Here is a 23,280-nt window from a genome sequence, read left to right as displayed (position 1 = left end):
GAAAACTACCCTAGGTACGTCACCTAAAATGTTGTTCAACCTACTATCCTCCATTATAAGAGCCCAATTTTTATTTAAGATGTTTCTTATTAATACATGGTCAAGATTGTATGTGCAAAGGAAACTGGTGGTAAACTCATGGGACCCTGTTTGTAGAAGGGTTCCCTGATTAGCTTCTAAGTTATTTTCAACAGTTATCTTAGCTAGTAATAAAGGTTGAAAATACCCTATTTGCCTTTTGGTGATAACCTCTGCAGAAATGCTAGAAATTAGTGACAGGGTATATCCCCTGTTAGCAAACATACTCTCCAGGAGATGACATTCACTTATAAAGTCCATCTCCTCTGAAACTATTCTGGCAGCTCTAACTAACTGTCCCATAACTACCACTCTTTTCTGGTGGTAGGGATGAGAGCTAGAAAAATGGAGGAATGAATTTGAGTAAGTAGGCTTCCTATATATAGTAGTTCTGAACCTACTATTGTGATAGTCTTTATGAATGCAAATGTCCAGAAAGTTAGTAAAATCTGGATGTAAAACATAAGTAAAGTCTAGGAAATCGGTTAGGGTAGTTATAGTAGCCATAAATTCTGGTACCAGACTAGAAGGGCCTTTCCAAATTAAAAACATGTCATCTTGGTACCGAGTGTACCAAGCGTCATAGTTTTTAAGCAAAGGGTTAGGAAACAGCAAGGTAGTTTCCCAATGCGCCGTAACGCAATTAGCGAAACTTCCGCCGCAGGGGGACTCCATGGCAACCCCTGATTTTTGAAGGAAGATGTTTCCTTCGAACCACATAAAGTTGTTAGAAAGAACAATGTCCAACAGAGTTTCAATAACATATATTACACTTTCCTGTACATTCCTAGAACTTAAAAAATCCCTAATCCATTCTAACCCTAGGGTTTGTGGAATGACCGTGTATAGGTCTCGAACATCAATTGTTAAAAATTGATGTTCCTGATGGAATGGGATATCCCCGAGTTCTTTAAGGAAACTCCAAGTGTCCCTACATATTTGGTGCTCATTCTCAATTAATGGCTTCAAGATGCCGTCAACATATTTAGCACAACTATATGTAATGGACCCTCTCCCATCGACAGTAGGTCTAAATGGGGGTCCCTAATCCTTTTATGAATTTTTGGTGTGCCAAAAAGTGATGGCAATCTGGGAGCAGGCATTGTTAAAAAAATTGTATACTTCGATGTCAATAGAACTCTCAAGAAACAGGTCATCCAATATACCTCTGATTTTTTTGTACGCCATATTAACCTCATTGATACTGGCAGGTTGATAAACTGCAGTATCCAACTGTTTCATCATATTGTTAATGTAGGTGTCATGGTGCATAAAAAACAACCCTCCACCTTTATCTGGTTTCATAGCCCTTATTTTACAATCTTTCAAAAGCTTAATAAAATCCAATTCGCTTTGGTTGATGTTATAACCCCTCTTTTGGTTGTTAAACCTAAATGTGTTAGCAGATCTAAAATCTAATTCACACATTTTTTCAAAAGCAAGTATGTTTGGATGGAGGGGAGGGTTAAAAAGGCTAGAAACTCTTAGTGGGTTATTAACAGTAGAACCTGGCCCTAATAGGGCATTGAGGTTAATATTCCTAACAAATAATTTAAGGTCAACTGTAGTATTAACCAAATTCATATGAGAATCCGGGACGAAACTTAACCCTCATGCAAAAAAATCAATGATTTCTTGTGGGATAATTAAGTCAGTATAATTATAGACAAAAAAATCATCCCCAGAGTTGGAACATATTTGTGGGCTTAGAGTTTCAATACCCTATGAAAAGAACAATGTTGATTTAACCCTAAATGGTTTGTTTTCTAACTTAGAAAAACTGTGGAGCTGACCGTTAAGTGTCATTTATCTTGTTTAACAGCATCGACTTTTGGGAAAATAATTTTTATGTTGTTTAACATTTGACAAGTTCCTAGTTTGGGAACTTGTTTGTATTAACTGAGGCGTGAGAAGCATTAATTGTTTAATTGGCCAGTTAGTGTGTTATATATTTATGCCCTAAACTTGTGTGACTGTTTGTCTGAAGAAGGAAACGTATTGGCGTTTCCGAAAGCGCTCACATTAAATTTTTTATGTTTTTAGCTTCCGCTTGCTTTGCTGCTTTTTAGGACCCAAGACTTTGTTAATCAGGCTGACTGAGGGCTACCTGCAAGCAGATAACCCAAGGTAATGACTGTAACAGTGAATACACTCGAGCATCTACATTTATGGTAAGTGTACACAACTGTACTGTAACCATTTGCTCCACCAGTATTTCTGACAAAGTACTCTGTAGTAAGTTTTTAATGTTTGCCAACTCATTACACTCCCAAAACACAGGTTACCAATTACCTCTCTGTAACATCGCACATTCAATATTTGCTATTTACCTGAGGAAAGCTTCTCTAAAGTCTGCCCAGGGTATAAATATACCTATGAAAATGCTTCCAAGCAAAAATCCTGGAGCCATACAGCTGTCTTCCCATTGTTAGTTTGTAAATTGCCTTTCCCGTCTCTCTCTTCCCAATCTTTTCTAACCTCCTGTGATTGATTGTTAGTTATCATGCAATATTTTATATATGCTCTTCCTGCTAATTACCTCTTTTTTAACAGCAGATTGTATTTTTCTACTTGAGCTAAATGCTGTAGCATATTGTTGCATCTATAAATATGTTTGTGTTTTTTAGCATATCCTTGTATTAGTAAATGTTTTGTTCATTTCTTCTGTAATCTTATTCACCTGGGCTATGCCTGCAAATGGTTCATTGTAATCAGTGCACTAATCCTGCAAACAAACATAAATATAAAAATAAATAAATAAATAAAATGCACAAAGCCTACTAGTGCTGTTTTTTTTTTCACTTAGCAGTCCCCTAACCCTTATTGTTTGCCTGTACTCTGATATTAATCAGCAATGTCAGTGGGTCCCATGGGTAGCACACTTACCTTTGGTGTTGGAAGACCAGAAGGCTGTGGGTTCTATTCGCACTCCAAGTGATTATCTGTCTTTTAACTGCAGTGCAGCATTGGGTTGTGTTATACTCCAGATTATGCAGTCTTTCAGATGAGATGTTAAACCGAGGCTCCATATGTGTGAGGGTTTGGTAGCTCAAGTAGGCGTAAAAGATCCCACAACACCCATCTAAAATAGTAGGGGAAGTTCTCCAATGCCCTCGCCAAATTTCCCCTAGTAGCATAAATACCTTAGGCCTCCTCTGAAAAGAGGTCACTAGCCTAGTGGGACTAATCAGATCAACAGAGGATAAGTAATTTGTGGTAGGGAATGCCATCCTTAACATGCTGTGTAAACTTCTGGTTGGCCTCATCCCACTCTACTACCCTTCTCTTTCTCGTTATTAGCTCCCAGTACCTTGATTCCTTTGATAATTTTTCCAGTAAGTTCAAGCCCCTATTTTCTTGACCCCTACTTGCATATTGGTAAAATTTCCTTTCTCCATTCACATGTTGGCTTAGTTCATATAATACTTTCTGCTACTGTATGAATATAATATTCTGTAAGGGTGGTGGTGTTCACTTTAGGTACCTGCATTCAGAATCATGCTCTTTCCTTTTTTTGTTAAATCTCCAACCCCCTCCCACTTTCACTATCTTTTTCCTCTTTGATTTTTAAACTTTCTGTTTGTTATGTACATGAGCCATAAATATGTAGCTCTAAAGTCCAAAGTATTCCTTCAAATCAGGTAATCCTAAACCACCTTGTTCTGTGGGGAGAATAAACTCAACCCACTTACCTCTTGCCCTATTCCCCTTCCAAATTCCATTGTCATCCACAATGCCTCCACTGGTTGATAAAATTATGTCTGACATTTAAAACTAAAGGGACTAAAAACATTTCTCTACTTCTATTCTACTGTCCTTATCTATAAACAAGAGTTGCCAGTTTCTCAGTTTTGGTATTCCCTGTTTACTCTCTTCCCCATATATCATTAGCTACCATAGCAGACTCCTTCTAAATCCATACAACTAAATACTTCATCTTATCATGTCCCCTTAAATATGGGCATTACTGAGCCAGTTCACATGTAGGTACTGCTGTTGCTTTTGTTTTATCTTCATTAATTTTGTTTCCAGAAAAGGCTTGAAACTGTTTTAAAATCCTCCACGACACTGAAATTTAAGTACAAAACAATATCATCTGCAGATAAAGCTAACTTTTTTGGATTCATATATCATTTTTGTCTTTGAATTTGTGAGTCCTTTATTTTCTTTGCCAATAGCTGTAAATATGAAGCAAATAACAGAGGAAGGAGGACATCCCTGCCTTTGTAATTTTGCTGGATATCCATCTGTTTGTTCTGCCTTATTGCCTTTCATTAACCTTGTCTTCTTCACCTCTTCTGTCATGATGTCTTTATTCAGCCTCTGTCTCTATGGGATCCTTGCAGCTGGTTTCTGCCCCCCTGTACTCAAACCTGCATTTTGATGAGCGTGCCACCTTAAGGTCTTTGTGTATTTTCTGGAGCTACTCCTGGAAGATTTCACTGATCTTTCCATCTTCCTGTACCTCCCCTTTCCTTTCTGTCAGTCTCACGTCTGCTCCTCTTGTGACGCGTTCCCTCTTTTTCTGCTATCTCCCAATAATTATTTCATTATCACTGGTCCACTTCAGTCGCTGTCATTACCATGCCCCCATAATGTTTTACACCCCCAGTCCAGTAGATATAGTTATTCTCTGTTTTCCCTTTTCTCCCTGACCTCTTTTGCATTTCCACAAATTATTCTGTGTTTCCTTGATCTCCCTGCTCATTTGGCTCCTTTTCCATCCTCCTTCCCTCCTAATTTTCCCCCCTTACTGCGGCTTTAGTGCTATGATCCCAGCAGTGTTGCCCTGTCATGTCTCTGTTTCGTTATCTTCTTTTGCATCCTTGATCAGTTTCTGCAGTTGTTTCTTCCTGTCTTGGTCTTTCCATTTATAGCTTGTCCGTCACTATCCAGTCCCCATCTCCTCCTCTGTCTCCCCTTAGTACTAGTGCAGGTATGAGATGCATCTCTCTATCACTTTCATTAACTTTTCTTATTAGGTTCTCCTTCCCTAAGATTCAGTGTATCCTGTTGACTTCCGCTATTTCTTGTGAATGCCTACTCCCCTTTTTCTTGGTGTAGCTCCCTCCTTATATCTTTCCATCCCCTTTGGTCGTGTTTTCCTCCAAGTCTTGTTTCATTTAATTGTTATATTCCTATTTTCCAAATAAGCTGCCCCGTTTGGGTCTGTAGTTACTATGAAGTTCCCTCCTATGATTTCTTTCACTTCTCCTATCACCTCTGCCAACCCCTCAAAGAATTTTGAATAGAACTCCTTAACATCTTTATTTGGAGTGTATGTATTCTCTGTTCTCCATTTTTTTCCCATTCCCTCTCCCTTGCAATATTATAATCTGTTGTCCTTGACCATTTTTTCTGCTGTCATTTCCTGAATGAAAGGACTTGCCACTCCCCTCTTCTTCCCTCTTAGCTTGTTGTCTTGCCTCCTGTCTTGAGTACACAGTGTACAGTATCTTCTGCCCCTTTCTCTCCTTTAGTTTAATGCACAGGTATTTTATCCCTTCTAGCCTATTTAGCCTGTCCTGGACTTTCCATCCCTTGATGGAGTGCGATACCTCTTCTATGTTCAGTGTTACCATATTGATCTTTACTTGTACTTCTGCATGCATCCTTCCCTTGCTGTTGGTGTAGAGTGACTTCCCCTTCCTGACGTTCATGCCAGGTTGGATATCCTTGCCCGTATGAATATCCTTGGCTCCTGCTTATACCTGGGCCCATCTCATCTTATGAGTGGATTATCATCCCTCAGCATTTCAGAAACACTGCCCCAAGACAAAAAAAAAACTAACAAAAAAAAAACAAAACAAAACAAAAGCAGTGATTCTAACTTTAAAGACTGCCAAATAAAATAAGTAAATGATTGAAATCTTCCATGCCATAGGAGTCCAAAACCACACAACATTCAGTAGACAAGTCGTGTGCCAAATATTGTGTGAGACCTCAAACTCTGACTGCATGGCTGAACTGTTGCTTAACAGTGCCCTAGGAGTTAGTTCCCCTCTGTCCTCTTCTGCTTCACCTTCCACCTTCCAGTTTCAGCAACCTGCCTCTCTCTACTTATGTCTTTCAGTCATCTATCTTCCCTAGATTTTTTTTAATGCAGTCTCATTTTATTCTTTCCAGTTCCACAGACATTATTTTTGCAACCAAAAGGCAGTCCGTATGCATGGTGCCACTCAAAAACAACTGCCATTAGTTAGACACTTTCTGAACAGTATTTCCTGTTTTCCTTTTGTATGTTTGTTGCTGCATACTAACCCAGTGCTAGCATTTATGTCATCTCATATTACTTATCTGTTGCAACCATCTGATAAAAATTACATTAGCCAAATAATTTGTAACAGGTCTTGTCAGTGGTTAGATGCAAGATAAATATTCTGTTGAATAAAGCCAATTTTTGAAGTTGCTTACATCCATCTTACACCCAGTAGACCAGTTAAAGGAAATACTTTGTCGTCTTTTTCTACGAAATCCAGCCATCAGCAATCCTAGTTCCCCATCTCATAAATCTTCCTGGATAAGGATAAATTTTGTGTGTTTTCTTTCACACTTATCTTCTGCTGCTTGACAGCTGTCACCTTCACCATCTTTCTGTTTGACAAATCTGTTTTCGCCTTTTTGCTCATTTTCCTCCTTGAACCTTCCATTTCTTACTCCATTACTTTTTTCTATAAAAATGCACTTCCTCAAGTTACCAGTCATATACTTTTTCTACCAGCTAGTACTGTGCTAATAACTGCATGCAATTTACAACTCCCCCGAGTGTCGGAGTATCCTTCTCCAATTCCCTCAGTGTCCTATTAATTACATTTCTCTTTCCAAATTTTCCATTTTATTAGGACTGTTCTATCCTTTAACTGTAAAATTTCTATTTCTTCTTCCTTGTACCTATCTAATAATATCATCAGCACTTTCATTTCTGGTTTCTTATTTTTCCAGGCCCTGGTTATAACTGTTTTTTTTCCAACAATAATATCAATGTAATTAACATGTGTTCTTCAGAAACCTGCTTCCATTAGAAGTCCACTCCTAAAAATTCTTTGCACCATTAATCTCTCATCATTACCTTCTGTTTTCCTAATTAACTAATTTATTTATTGTGCAATTGCCTAACGATTTACAATCCCAAAACATATGATTCCAATCACCCCATCATGTTCTCTACATCTCCAACATGTCATTCTTAATGCAGAGTATAAAAATACTTTAAACATTTCCATGCAAAGATTCTAAATTTACTTTACTTAACTACTTTTATTTTATTTAACATTTGTTAACCGGGTTGGTGCAGCTAAGCCGTATGGCCCTTTTTCAGTTGAGACCCAAGGAGAAAATCTCCAGTTGACAGAAATAATGACATTCTATGATGTAATTTTACACATGGATCAAATAATAAAAGCTTTAAACACTAATATACAATATTAAGAATATAAATAACTATGAACAGCTAGTAATATACAGAAATTATGTACATGAACAAAAATAAAACAAAAAGTACAAAGAAATACAGGTTTTGATGATCAGCTTTGAAAAAACAAAGTACCTGGGGTGTACAGCATCATGGTACTTTTCTCAAGGCTTCCCATACTGTCTCCCATTGCCAGAGTTCCATATTCACTTCAAGTGATTTATTCCAACCCTCTGTGACTTTCAAAGTAGATTTTCTGTTTACTTCCCTCACTGCCCTGTTTACTGTTGCTGTTAAATCCCCCCAGTCTCCCATCTCTCCACCATTCTTTCAGTCCAAGTTTGTAGGTTTCCTGTTTCCTTGGCCAGGACTTTATCTTTGTTTCCTCCTGTGGTGCAATATATCGCAAATATATTCCCCTGTACAGCTCATACTGACCTTTAAATAGAGCCCATCTCTTAATCTTTCCTCCCTTCACAGTTTGTTTCACACACTGTGTTAGTGTTTTGAGAGCCTTCCACCTCAAATCTGCCATAGCTCCCCTTTTCATTCTTTTCCATCCACCAGTGGGGATGATGTCTAGTTTCCATTTTATTAATAGTTTTGATTGAAATGTTTTTAATGTCACATTACTTACCACTTCTACAATTGCTGATGAACCTCATTGTACTCCAGTCTCCCACATACCTTCCAACAAAACCTTCCATTTTATCCACTCATTTCTTTATCTTTATCCACTTGTCTCCTCTTTCTCTGCCCACCCATCTCACTTTATGCAAATATTCATAACATTTCTGAAATAGCTCTAATACCTCTGTAGGAGAGTTCTGTTTATTTTTCTTGTCATATGCAACATCCCTTTCTGCTTTCTATCAAGTCATTGTGCTTGCAGTTTTTATTGCTCTGGAGTTATCAAAAAAGGCTTAATACACCAACCCTTATAAATTCATGCATATTATCCCAATACTCTTTATTTTCCCTTTAGCACTCTGAAGTTGTCCTTATCCTGTAATATTCCCCTTATTCTGCCATACTTTCAGTCCTTCTAAATAATTCCTGTTACAGAAAGTGAAAATTGGAAAGTAGTCTTATTCCTACCCTGCTTTTAAACTCCATTTTTATGTTATTCCACTCATTTCTTTCTGCCCTAATAACCCTTGAATCATTTCCACTACTTATTCTTAACATTCTTCTCTTTTTAAGAGGTAAGTAGCAAAGCGCAAGTGTCTCATTTTAATATCAGTACCCTACGTGTCTGTCTTATTTTTTTGTGGTCCGTGATCTGAAATAGTTATTGGATATGTGTGAAGAGTTTTCAAGTAAATACACATGCTCCTGACCTGTGAAGTGTAATTTCTGTCCAATCTAGTTCGGTTATTGTACCTTGGGGAGTAATAAATAAATTCTGGCTGAGTTTATAGTACTGAAGTCACATCTTCCATACCAAATATTCTCATATATTTATTCAGAAATCTATCCTCTTTTCTTATGTTCACTTTAGCCCCACACAACCTGTTAACAGATGTGCTGGACAGGGCGTGGGAGGCTTGGGCAGGAAACCACAGAGACCAAGGAGAGTGGCCAGCCCATGTATTAAAAGAACACATCAACTTAAAGGAACTAAGGGCACTTCTTCAAGCCCTACAGATCTTCTCACACCTTTGGAAACCAGTCTGTATTTGGTATACACAGACAACACCACAGTAATGTGGTACATAAACAAACAGGAAGGCACAAGATCCTACCCTCTGTGCAGGCTAGCACAGGAAGTTTGGCACCTAGCCTGTCAGATGAACTTTTCTCTCTCAGTCACATACATTCCTTCCGAACAGAATGCATTGGCAGACTCTGTAAACAGAGACTTGGAAGACCCTCCTGAATGGTTATTGACCACAGAGGTGTTCAGAGCTATCACTGTTAGATGTGGGATCCCTCAGGTAGACTTCTTTGCCTCCTCTGAAAAACACCTACTTCATGTTCTGTGCACAAAGACTCTGACATGTCCAGCTTAGAGGACAGATGCCTTTTCTTTCACATGGATGGGGAAGTTCTTTTATACATATCTACCTTTACCACTGCTCCCAAGGCTGCTCCTCAAGTCCCAGAAGGAATACCCAAAACTGTTCTGGCCTAGATAGCACTGGTTACCACTCCTGTTTTACCTATCAAAGGGAAAGTTCTGGAGAATCCCTTCAATACCAGATTTAATCATCCAACAGAGAAAGGATAACTACTTCATCCCAGTCTCAAACCCCTCAGTCTGACCCTCTAGATGATAGGATTTTAATCCTTACAAGACACAATTTTTCTGAGCAGGTGGTTTGTATTCTACAAGAATCCAGAAAACCTAACACCAGAAAGTCTTACATGGCCAAGTGGAAAAGGTTTTCCATATGGTACTTTCAATATAAACTCCATCCCCTTCTAATGGACACCCCCACAGTACTCCAGTACTTGAATGTAATGGACCACACAAGTGGCCTCTCTTCCATTAAGGCTCACTTATTGGCCGTGAATGCTTGCCTAACGTTGGAGCCCCCTCATGTTCAGGACAGAGATTAAACTTTTCCTAATGGGAGTTTTATACCTTAAACTCCATAGAAATCTATTGTTCCTTCTTGGGACCTTTAATTTCATTTTGAAAAAGCTAATTTTACCCACTTTTGAGCCAGCTGCTTCAGCTACTTTAAAATTCTGCACTTGGAAAACAGTGCCTCTCTTGCTCTGGACTTCAGCTTTCATGGTCTCCAAACTACATGTTGTCATAGCAGCTTCTCCCTCATCTTCCACAAAGATAGGGTAAGCCTCAGAGGGGGCAATCCATTCTTCATGCCAGATGTGGTTAGTGAATTTACTCTCATCCAAGTAATCAGTCTGCTTTCTTTCTTCCCCATCCTCAGAGTAAGGGGGGAAGAATACTACACTGTTTAAATATTCACACACAGCTGAAGACATACCTGGATAAGGATATCAGAACAAACAGATTGACTGTTTGTCTACATCATGGAATCCAGGTTAGGACAACCAGTTTCCAAACAATCTATTGCCTCCTGGATCTCAAAGCTATTTTCTTCTGCTACCCTCACCATGGAAAGACTCTGTTACTGTCCAAAGGTTCACTCCACTCCAGCAGTAGCATCTTCAGGTGCTTTCTATAAATGTGTAGACACCAGGTCCATTTTAAAAGTAGCCACCTGGTCTTTTGTGCACACCTTGACAAAACACTACAAGTTAGATGCTTTCTCTAGGTCCAGGGCAGTGTTTGCCAGAGCTAGTCTGTCTGGCCTGGGTTACTCCTCTACTTGTTTCTTTTAACCTACTACCTTCTTTCTCTACAGCTCTGGGAATTGCACATCTGTTAAAAATACTACAACAGTGAGTCAGTCAGGACGTAATACAGTAGTATACGAACTTAACACAACAGTAGATGTCCTACTGATCGCTGTTGCAGTATTGCTTCCCTCCCACCTATCCCCCTTTCATTACTTCTTTTTTTCTCGTTGGCACTAAATCTTTGCCTTTCGTATACACACACAAGCACATTCAATATCACAGAAGCTTACTTTCTGATGGGAAACTTGCTTACCCTGTTCGACCTAAGCCCCTCCTAGCTGATCTTTCTCCTTCCTTGGTCTTCTTCAGGCCAATGCTGGCTTGGAGATGGTCTGAGGATTTCGTATGTATGTCTGCTTTTATACCCCAATTTTTATGAGCTGATGTCATTGTCTGGACAGGGTGGACAGGACGTCAGCAAGCTACAACCCACTGTTAAGAATACTGCAACAGTGATCAATACGACATCTACTGTTATGTAAAGTTCTTACTCAACTGTACTTTCTCCTTTTATCTGCATAGGATTTTGCAGGCTACAGTTGTTTCCTCACTCATTGTGGAGACATGCAATATGTGAACTGGCAGTCCCCCAAATTATGTGCGTGTGTGCACGTATGATGTGTGCATGTATGCCTCACAATAGACTGTCATCCTGTCTGGGATTAATTTCTTGCCTTGCTTCAACTGAATGCTGGGATAGGCTCCCTCTCCTTCACAACCCTGAATTGGATAAAGCAGGTACTTGGAGAATGAACATTAATGTGTCACCATTCCTGTGCTCATAGTGAGATTCATAGATAGTTACTAGGCACGCGGTTCTGTAGACCATTGAGAAGCCTAGCCAAATGTCCCAATTGCCTCAAAGCACTCTGTGATTATGTGACTTGCTCAAGGTCACAGTAGGCAAATGATGGCTGAGGGAATCAAGCCCTTTGTCTGTTATCAACATAGTATGTCCTTCTCTGCTAACTTTCAGAGGCATGCCATTCTGGCTGAATGGATGCTCTACTAAGTTTAAAAATTATTATACCAGACCACTATAACTAAAATAGCAATCTATTGAGTACAATTATTTTTATTCAAGAAACACGGAAGATATGTTATTGCAAATCTAATAAATTGTTTCTATGTACTTTTTTACCAACGTGCTTGGTAATCAACAAGCCTTTCCCTTACAGCCTTGAACCTATTTGTTCTCCTATACCGGGTGCACTCAACACAGAAACAAGAACCTGGCAGAGGGGCTGTCATTCATGGAGGTGGTTTATGTCCTTCCCAGTGTACCAACAGTGAGGATGTCACCATGGGGCATGCTGTGACCCACTTCATAAAAGCTTCAACCCACACACTGAGGCCTTCCTTCATTGGCATGGAATCTCCAAGCCAATATCCATGGTCCTAGTCTTTTTGGTGCTGTGAATTTTTCCAGTTTGGTTCTTGACTGGATGTCTCCTCTGAGATTCTTTATCATTTCTAGGTTCTCTGGTTTCCTCCTACATACCAAAGAAGTTTCTGATGCTAAATTGTTTGTAGCTGTGTGAATGGTATATGGAGGAAAGGCCTAACAATTTGCATCTGCTTTCTACTTGCCTAGCAAGCTGTAAATGGGTGATGACTCTTCATGGAGTCACTATAGGAGTCGACTGCTTATTGATAAAAATGGGTGAAGGTATGAAGCGTCTGTCTGCAAGGTGGCCATTGCCCGACTGAAACCACTACTTTTCCATGAAGGATGGGCAACAGCCACTCACTTCTACCCTTCCCTGTTTGTTTTGTTAGGCTTCCTTAAGTGCTGTTAAACTTTAGTCTCATGCTAGACCATGAATTTCAAACACCACAGCACAGTAGCTGGAGCATTTTCCACTGTTCTAGTCTTTTCCTTGTTGTGCATTTCCCCAGTTTGGTTCCTGGTTGGGAAGTCATCTTTGTGAAGTCCACATGTCCTGTCTATGAATGTGTATTTTTTCCAGGTTCCCTTGTGTACTCCATTTGTAACCCTAAATTGTTATAGCTGTGTAGGCCTGACATTCTGTTTTGCCTCCTACTTACTTATAAACTGTAAATTCTCGATTTCAACAATTGGCTAAGTTTCTGGTGTCATTCAAGGGGGATCCAGTGTCTGTCTGCCTGGGATGACATGCTCGACAAGCCACGCTGCTTCGCTAGAGACAGCTTGCACCTGTCGCCCTTGGGCTTTTGAATACTGGCCGGGGCTCTTGCCACCCCCATAGTGCCTTTTTTAGGCAAGTCTCAAAAGACAAACCCACAGCCGTAAATAGCACAAGTAACAAAAAACTGAGGGTGCTGCTACTCAATGCCAGAAGTCTAGACCTCAAAATGCCCGCACTCTAGGCACTCCTCAGTATGGAGAAAATCGATATATGTGCAGTAACAGAAACCTTGTTTAAGGCTCCAGAGAGCACCCCAGCACTACCAGGCTACAACTCATAGCATACATTTCAGCCACAGAACCCAAACAGAAATACAAAAGGTGGGGGTGTGTCCATGTTCATCAAGGATACCCACACCTCCAGGTTAGTGGCACAGCACGATGCTTCAGAGATCATCCACGTGCAACTAACAATGAGCAAAACTGCAATTCAATTTGTAGCTTGCTACAGATCACCCAGCATGTCCCAGGACCCCCATTCCACGTTTCTGGAAACACTGGGAAATATGAAGGTCCTACCAAACACCCTAATATTGGGTGATTTCAATTACCCAAACATTAACTGGGAGAAATACTCAAGTACTAACTCCCTTGCCCAACTTTTCCTATTATTTATAAACTCAAACGCCCTGGTTCAACTAGTCAATACTCCCACCAGAGGTGACTTCATATTGTACCTGGTCATCACCAACATGGGCAACCGGTGTTCCACACCAGAGGTCAACCCCTTGCTGGTTAGATATGACCATAAACAAATCACTTTGGATATCCATATTCCACCCCCACCCCTGGACAAGAAAACCATCGTGAAAAACATTTCAAAAGCAAACTTCACGTTACTTAAGACCAAGGTGGAAAGTTTCAAAGCCCCCATGCTGAAGGATAACACTGTCCAAGTTGCAAAATCTTTTACTAATGCATTCTTCGGGCAGCTACAAGAATGCATGGATCGTGCCATCCCAAGCAAAACCAAGACTCACTCCTCCAAGAAAAGGAAACCAGTCTGGTGGACTCCTGCCATAAACAAGCTATACACTAGAAGGAGGAAAGTAGCACAGAAGAGTAAAATCCCAAGAAGGGAAGACATCCCTGATCAGTATCAGCAAGAAACTATGATCCCGCATAGAATCATCCAAGGCGAGCTTTGAAAGAAAAATTGCCAAGGACTCCAAAGATAACCCCAAGGCAATCTTTAGCTATGACAAGAATCTAAGTGGCAATGCTCAGATCTGCTCAGAGTTGGTGCAGAATGGCACAAAATACACTGAACCGACCGATATCGCCAACATCCTGGCAGACAGGTTCTGCGCAAATGTCATCCCCCCCTCACCCCCAAGAGGGCCCATAACCATACCAGAAGAATGTAGAGTCCCTGAAATCACAGACACTCAGGTTAAAACAGCCTTCTCCAAAGCCAAAAACACGGCATCAATGGGACCGGATGGTGTCCCACGCTGCGTCCTACACGAACTCAAAGATGAACTAACCCCTCACCTAAACACATTGTTCAAACTCAGCCACTCCACAGGCTGCATACCCATAGAGTGGCGCACAGCAACGGTTATTCTGCTCCACAAAGGTGGAGCCACAGCAGACCCCGGGAACTATCGCCCTATAAGCCTGACTAGCTTGGTCTGCAAGGCTATGGAGCGCATCATCATGGAACTCATTAACAGAGACATTGGGAACCTCCAAACACTAGACCCTACCCAGTTTGGCTTTGTTAAGGGCAGATCATGCCTCCTAAACCTGGTGGACTTCTTTGAGACAGTTACCAAGGCTACAGATGAGGGAAAGGTGGTACACACAGCCTACCTAGACTTTACTAAGTCCTTCAACACCATTCCCCATTCTGGTATTATAGACAAGCTCATCAGCCTGAACATAAACCCCTACGTCACAAGATGGGTTGCCAACGGGCTCACAGACAGAACCCACATGGCGAGAGTTGCAGGAGCTAGGTCCAACTCTAAACCGGTTACAAGTGGCATTCCCCATGGCTCAGTCCTAGGACCCTTCCTGTTCGGCATATACTTCTCAGAGGTACAGGCAAGCATAGGAGGACTATGGCTGACCAAGTTCACAGACAACTGCAAACTAGGGGCTATAATTGATTCTCTGGATGAGACAGACATCCTCCAAAAGGGTCTCACTGAGACGGATGCCTGGTGTCAAAGTCATGGCCTCAAGCTAAATGCCAAAAAGTGCATAGTCATCCCCTTTGGAAAAAACAAAGTACCCACAAACTACCACATAGGTGGTAGTCCCCTAAATACAGAAGACATAATAAGGGATCTGGGGAGCCAAGTAGATAGATAGTAATCTCACCTTTGATAATCACATTGCCAACGTAGTTAGAACATCCTTCTATGTGGCCCCTTCTATGTGGCCCACCTAGTCACAAAAGGAGGTCATTATGCCCCTCTACTCATCACTCATCAGACCCATCATAGAGTACAACTCCCCATTTGGGATGTACCTTACAAGACACCTACAATAGCTGAAAAGACCACAGAAGTACCTCACCAAGAGGATCACTGGCCTCAAACAGATGCCCTATACAGCTTGACTGAAGAAACTCCAGTTGTACTTGGTTGCATACCGCCTACTCAGAGGTGATCTCTGCCTGACATACAAGGCCATGTCCAACCAAGAATTGATGGACATGCTGCACCTAAAGAAAACATTATCCCCTCGAGCCACATGCTCTAGAGATCTAAACCTCACCACAACAATAAATAGGATGTGCTGGAGGGATAGATTCCTGTCCCAGAGACTTCCCATGCTTTGGAACAAGATCCCATTCTACATTAGGCAAAGCTCCTCGCTAACGCCCTTCAAAAGAAACCTTGACGAGTGGATGGGAAATGGAAAGTTTACCTCCGGGATCACTTCAGTGTCTCTGCTGGACAGAGGCAAAGGGAACTAATCTAAGGGGGTGGCGAAAGCCAACACATTCTGTTTAGGCTTATAAATGCCTTCGGGCAGATAGCCTAGTACCAACCTATGAAATGGGTGGTGGCCCTTCGAGTTGTTGCTATAGGTGTCAGATGCATATCAGCAGAATTGGATGAATGGGTGAAGCCTCCATCTGCATGGTGGTGGTCCGCTGACTGAAGCCACCACTTATACATGAGGGGTGGTGAAGCTGGTGTCAGCCACTTCTAACACCCCCACCCCTCTGTGCTGTTCGATACCTTTCCGTGTTGTTGAAATGTAGTCTCATGTTAGAGCATAAACAGCAGATACTGCAGAACAGTATCTGAAGCATTGAAATCTGTAATGCATATAAAACATCAACGTTGTGGCAGTGTGGAATGTCAGGAGCTTTTAAAGCTGTTCATTTCTCACAGGAACACTTAGCTTCTGGTCACTGTCTGTGTGACATAAGTGCATTTTAAATTTTAGAGCTGTAACATATTTCCAAGCTGTTGTGTTTTTCTTCCTGCAATTAATAGTGCATTCAGACAGCTAAAGCTGCATATGCTTCAAATAATTATGACTTTACTTTTCTCTTTACACCTCTACTCTTACTTTATACTTAAGCTACTTACACTTCCTGGTTTTCTTACTTAACCTGTTACCAATTTCCCATCTCTGTCTCTTCTCCTGCTACTATACTCTGTACTTTGTCTAATCTTTGCTCTCTGTGTTGCTGTACTCCCTACTATGGCTAACTTGCTCACAACTCAACTGTATAAAGCAATAAAATGCAAACCCTACTAGCAATGTTCACCATTATGTAATGTCTCAACCTAAAACTGAAGATGTGTTCATTCTATGTAAATATGTTAAATCTTAAGTTTCAATGCTATGCTACTAGTCAGTCTTAAGTTTGGTACTATCTGTGTAAATATGAATTAAGCTTGAGTGCTATGTTGCTAGTCAATTTTAAGTTTGGTACTGTCTGTGTAAATTTGAATGCTTCTGTATACACCTTATATTTTGCTTAATTTAACTGTGGAGCTTTTCTCCCTGGGCCTCCACTGAAAATGGACATGCATCCAGTCAGTCTTTCCTGGTCAACAAATGTAAAATAAATAAATGACCAGGTTTCTCTCAAAAGCATAGCTGGTTCAACCAACAGTCTAGACTGTTACTATGAACCAGTACCCCACCCTCTCAGCTCTTCAGCTGAAAAGCAAAAAAAAGCACTTCACTGTAATAAGCCAATTGATAAGCAATAGGATTACTACAGTTAGATTTACATACGCGCACACACCCCGCACCAGCTCTTCCATTGAAGAGCACAAAAAAAAGATGTTCCTTTTACAGGCACACCCACCAGGTGGTCGGATATACTATGCCCCTCCCACTCCAGCCATTCAGGTCCCCCCATTTCTGAGTCCCTGCCTGCAACCCTCCTTCAAAATAATTGTGTATTTTAAATTATATCAAACTGTTTGCTACAGTTTCTACCCTGCCTGCATGGAGCACTACAGTTCTCATGCTTTAGTTTAAGAAAAGATTCTCCTTTTCAAACTGTAGCAAACTGCCTGCTTCAAATGAAGCAGACAGTTGCTGTGTTTTATGCCCTGTCTACACGGAGTGCCACAATGCTCAGATTTGAATGCAAATGCAATACCGGCTTTTAGAAGCTGGTACTGCATTAAAGAAAGATCCAGATTGGCTGATCGCACCTCCCCAAAACTTTACTCCTGGGGCAGTTGCCCCTCTTGCCCCACCCTAGCTATGCAACTGGTTTCTCAGATCATAACTACTTGTTCCACCTAAAGAGGTACAACATTTCAATTGCATTGACCAGGTATATTGCAAGGAATCAGTATTCAGCTATCACAAAAGATTCCATAGCTGCATGGTTCACCTGTACTAGCTTTTGTCTGCAAAACATGAATGTTTTGGCAGTCTTCCAGATTTACCCAATTTTACCACCAAGTCATATCAAACTGGAGTTAAAATGGTGTAGAGTAGATGGAGAAGCTTGTGTCTGTGGTATCTGAAGTCATTGTTTCCATAATGTCCCCATCATTGAAAGAAATGGCTTAAAATGTAGCATGATACGTTTGTTTTCCCTTGCTGTAGTTGTACCAATGTATTAATTGCATATGCAGATTTTGCATACTTGCATTTATTACCAATATATTGTACAGTACATTTATTAACAGTTCAGTTAGTGCCTGACAGCTCTTTTCAGTTATTGTTATATTTTACTTTACAGATCCTAATACACCAAACGTTCAAGTAATGAGACTAACACTGGTCTGTGATGAAGCTCCGGGACCAATTACCATGGATCTGTCAGGTGACAAAAGCGTAATTATTATTGGTGATTGCAGTCAGAATTACACCATAAAACAACATAATTTGTGACATCATACACTGTAAATGCACAAAGGATTTCAAGCAGGTTAATTTGTTGCTTAGCCATACCAGAGAACAATCCTGGGCAGGAAGCATGAAACTTTGAATTCTCATTAAAATGCATATTAACTGTTTTTGATGCTTGAATTATGCACATTTGTGGCTCCTAGTCGATTTACCCTGAAACCTTGTGGCATACTACAGTTAGCTAGGCATAAACTGTGTTCATATGTACTGCTGGGTCTTGGTATTTTCATGTCATTCTTCTTACCTGAGTCATTGATTCAAGACTTAGTGATCTCATATGTCTTATGGTCGATAACATATCATTTGTATTTGAATACTGATGTGTTACATTACATTTTTACTGATTGTTTTGATTCGTATCATGACTGGGGTAAGCCCAGAATGAAAAATTATTATGGAAAAAATAAGCCTGACAAAACATTTAATGACTAATATTGTTTGCTTTTCATAAGCATTTTTCGGTGATGATCTTGAATATTACTTTTCAAGTGTCCCTATTTTTGGAAGAAAATTTATATTTTCAGGCCTGATTTATCTTTGCATATTATGTACATATTTTTGGAGCTATGTCACTATTTTCAAGCTTGATTTGCCCCTTCACACAGCTCTCTGAATCCCTCCCCATCTCATGTAATCCTTGAAGCAGTGTATTACAGAGAAAACCACACTACATGACCAACATACTAGTGGCAACAATAATTTAAAGGAGATTACACCTCTTGCGCCTCCCTTTCAGAAGCAAAAATAAATGACCTTGCATGGTAACATTTTGCAATACAGTTTATTAGTCAGATTTTACACTGTCACTTTATAATGTGCTTATATCTTTCCATTTTTGTCACTGTTTTTAACCTACATTTCTTAGTATCCCACATTCCGATTGGAAGTGGAAGAGTTTTGTTCTATTTTGTATTCAAATTTTTTTGCTAATTTTTGGCTGGATGTACCTAATTTAAGGACTTTTGTACCTATTGTCAGTGTCTACATGTTTTCTAGTGTTTTTTACATTTGCATGACTGTCTCTTAGCACAATAAAAGTTGTTCTCTCAGTATTTTCTCATAAACTAAAAGTTTCATTGCTCAAGGAGTATGAGTATGGGCAGGGCTTGTTAGCTACAGAATAGATGACCTAGAACCACTTAGGGCTATTAAAAACTAAAGGGTGGGGAAGAAACTTCAGACACAGTCAGGTAAAGGTCAGCTAGATGGTTTGAATATAGCAATGCATGGTATCCCTGAACCTGTGTAGTAGTAATGTTGGTGGATCTTTTCTCAGGAAAAAAGGGTGCTGTGGGCTGCAACCATAATAGAAACACTTGTCATGAAAGATGTAGTGGCATGTAAACACACTAGGAGATTTGATGCAAGAGATCTACTCCATGCAGCCTAAGAGATTGTGACATTCAAGAACATTAAACCACTTGTGCTGTTCAGATAAGAGCGATGTCAGGGAAGTCCTGTACACACTTTGAGATCAGCAAACATTTACATATAAAAATGATGCATTTAGAATTGGCTAGCTGCATATATTGCAGAAGTCATATCCATTACAAAGTACAGTAGACAGCCTCCAATAAAAGCTTGAAACGCATATCATTAGATACCAGCTGTAGTGATGGAAAGAGACCAGCTTTAATATAAGCTGCACAGTGTTTCCATTAACAAATATGCATTCTTATGCTTTGAAATGTCTTTTTCTTCTCATGTTGCTGTATTCCAAACCCTTGGGTTTTTCTTCTATTGCTACCCAAACGTCTGGCCAGTATACAAAAGCTTCTAGTCACTATAAGGTACGCGGGACATCTGACGTTGCCTAAGGGAACTTGGGCCATAAACGTGGCGTCTGCACATACCAGACCTCAGAACTTCTCTGCCGACAGTCAAACATCAGCTGTTCCTGCCATACCAGCCATCGGATTGTCTTTTCAACGATAAGTACCCCATTGGGGATGTTTTGTTCTTTTGGGTCACTGCATGCCTGTTTAGGTTCATGACATCCAGGAAGGGAAAGTGTAGGTGCTGTCGTCAGGTCCCCCATAAGGATGGCCACGAGCTTTGCTTTTTCTCTTTAGGCCTATGCACGACCATAAGTCCTGCTCCATCTGTCAGACCTAAGTCCCTAAAACCTTATGCAGCTGACTGCATGCCTTGCACATTTATTTAGAAAATCAGTGCTTTAAGCCCTTAGCTTTAGCTATGGAAGGGCCGTACGGTCAGACCATCGATCCACTAAGAAAAAGGCCAAAGATACTAGGCCCGAATCCGTTGCTGCACCTCCTCCACCCAACATCCCTCCTGTGGTCAACGTTAGCCTGGAGGAACTTTTGGTCACTGCCGATATGGGTACAGCGGGTACCATTGTAGAAGACACAGAACCCAGAGCGGAAGATACGTCCTCGGAGGTAATGCAGACGTTGGCTACCGACGGTGAGGGGGAACCTCCACTTGTATCAGCCACCTAGATGGGTCCTTCCACTACTGCAGATGTTAGGGAACCTAGGCCTACCTTGGCCCCTATGCCCTCTAGGCCTTCCCTGAAAAGAAAACAGAAAACAGAACCTGTTCCTTCTCCTGTAGAGAGCCAGCCAGACTGGCAGGCATTTTCTCAGAGCCTCTTCAATTCTTTTATGGCTCTTAGGCCTGCTATTCCCTCATCCTTCCCCTTGTAATTAGCCTTAGGCCTCAGGATCAAGATATCTCTCAACCTGAAGCTGAGGACTCCTCTGACTCATCTTCAGAGGATTCTCTGACTTTTGTCTCCCAGTTACTAGCTCCCCTTGGTTATACTTCCCCAGAGGAAGATTATGCTGAGATAGATTCTCTAGGTGAGGATCTCACCTTTGGGGAGACCATTTTCAAAATGAGGGAGTTCTTTAAGTGGGATTCCACTGAGATGACAGAAGTTCAGAAAAAGATGTTATGAATTTCTACAAATGAACACTCCTGCTTCTTCAGCAATACAGCCAGTCTTGCCAGCTTTTCTGGATGCTTTTAGTGCAGCCTCTGTGAATCCTGATTCACAGCCTTCTGTTCCTCGAAGGCCTGACACATTTTACAAGGTCCTTGAGGGGGCCAAATTTCTTATTAAATGTCCTGCAGCAGACTTGTGTCAGTTTCATCTGATAAGCCCTCAAAACTGCTTCCATCCACCTCAGTTTTCCCTACTGGTAGAGACAGCAAGGCCATGGAGCGCATTAAAAAAAAGGTTTATACCTTAGCTACCCTGGCATTCAGCACAGTAAACTATCCAACTCGTATGTCAAAATATGTTCTAGCCGTTTTTGGTCAAGCCACTAAGCTTCTGACTGAGATCCCAGGCTCTCCTACAAAGGCACAGATATTCAGCCTTATATCCTTGTCTTTTCAGGTCACTAGGCATTCCATTAGGTGCAACTACGATGCAGCGGAAGCTTCTGCTGGATCTGCTGCATCTGCCTCAGTCCTGAGAAGATATTCCTGGCTACAGTTACAGCCCTTACCTGATATTAGGGCAAAACTACTGCATGCGCCTCTGGATAACTCTGCCCTCTTTGGAACAAAGCAGAGTTGTTCAAAACTCTACAAGAGAAGGGGACGGAGTTACAAGACCTGAAGCACCTGTTTGTTTCTCCTGTCCCCAAATTCCACAGGATTTACCCCTAAAGACTCAATTTATAAGGAAACATACTGCTCCTCCTCTTTCCAGGGGCAGAAAGAGCACCAGGAAGTAACAAACTTCTTCCAGGCCTGCACAGACTCTGGACCAGAAGCTTCAGTTTTAGGATAGGGCAGGTAGTCTGTGACTACCTGCCATAACTGTACAAATATCTCAATTACACCCCCTTTAACTAAGACTCTCTCACTGTCTCCCTGTTTGGAAAAACATTACCTCAGACAGGTGGGTCTTATCCATCTTAGAAAAGGGTTATTTCATGACCCGAATCACAACACCTTCCTTGAGGGTTATTCCACAGCCACTCAAAGAGCAGCTTCCCCTTTTTCAGCCAGTTATATACAGCCTTATTGCCCAAGGAAGAATTTGGCCTGTTCCTATGACAGTAAAGGGAAAGGGTTTCTATTTCAGACTCTTCCTAGTCCCAAGCAAAGATGGTCCCTGGAGACCAATCCTAGATCTTTCCCACCTCAGTCTTTTCCTGCAAGTACCCACCTTTCGAATGCTCACTCTGCAGGCCCTCTTCTCCTTGATTTTATCTTAGGGATTCGTAGCCACCTTGGCCATCAAGGATGCCTACCTGCAGATCCCCATAAGGCCCAATTACAGGAGATACCTATGCTTCTCTGTAGGCTCCTCACATTTTCAGTTCTCCGGCTTGCCTTTTGGACTTCTGCAGCACCAAGGGTCTTCACCAAGTACTTGGCACCAGTGATTGCCTTCTACAGGACTCAAGGGATTCAAATATTCCCTTACCTGGATGACCTTCTGATCCAGGCAGACTGTTCAAAATCCTTGCTACGCCATTTACAAGTAGTACTATCAGTCCTGCAAGCACTGGGTTTCAAGATAAACTAGCCCAAGTTCAGCATGTATCCCTCTCAGGACCAAATATTCTTGGGGTGCACGATAAGGATGGATGTCATGAGGGCCTTTCTGCCACCTCAAAAGGTGGAAAACTTAAGGCAGTACCTGCTCTCTGTCCTTCAAGTCACAGTCTTGACTGTCAGGCAGTACCTCAGACTCCTGGGGCATATGGCATTGACTATTCCCATGTAGCCATTGGCAAGGCTCCAGATGAGAAAGTTAAATGGTACCTAAGGTCTATATGGACACAGCACTCCCACCCCCTAGAGTACAAAATACCCTTCCTGCCTTGTCTCAGGAAAGAGATCCTCTGGTGGTTGAATCAAGTGACCTTCAACTCAGGTCTCCCCTTACAGGCTCCCTTGCCATTACAGGAGATGTACACGGATGCCACAGATCTGGGATGGGGGAGCAGCCATG

At 41.2% G+C, this 23,280-nt stretch overlaps 1 protein-coding gene across 3 annotated transcripts in view; it reads left to right on the top strand.

Annotated features, from left to right (window-relative positions):
- The window catches only part of LOC122816609 (rho GDP-dissociation inhibitor 1-like), a 2,167,530-nt gene that overhangs the window by 1,833,568 nt on the left and 310,682 nt on the right, over positions 1–23,280 (top strand). For all 3 annotated transcript variants that reach the window (XM_044089512.1, XM_044089511.1, XM_044089513.1), the window contains one exon: positions 18,172–18,255. In XM_044089512.1, coding sequence (XP_043945447.1) covers positions 18,172–18,255 — 84 coding nt within the window. The remainder of the gene's footprint in view (positions 1–18,171; positions 18,256–23,280) is intronic.

This window comes from Protopterus annectens, chromosome 12.part0 (assembly GCF_019279795.1).
Source record: "Protopterus annectens isolate FY-2018-M chromosome 12.part0, PAN1.0, whole genome shotgun sequence".
Lineage (NCBI taxonomy): Eukaryota > Metazoa > Chordata > Ceratodontiformes > Protopteridae > Protopterus > Protopterus annectens.
Note: the sequence above shows the minus strand (reverse complement) of the source record. Positions and strands in the feature narration are given on the sequence as shown.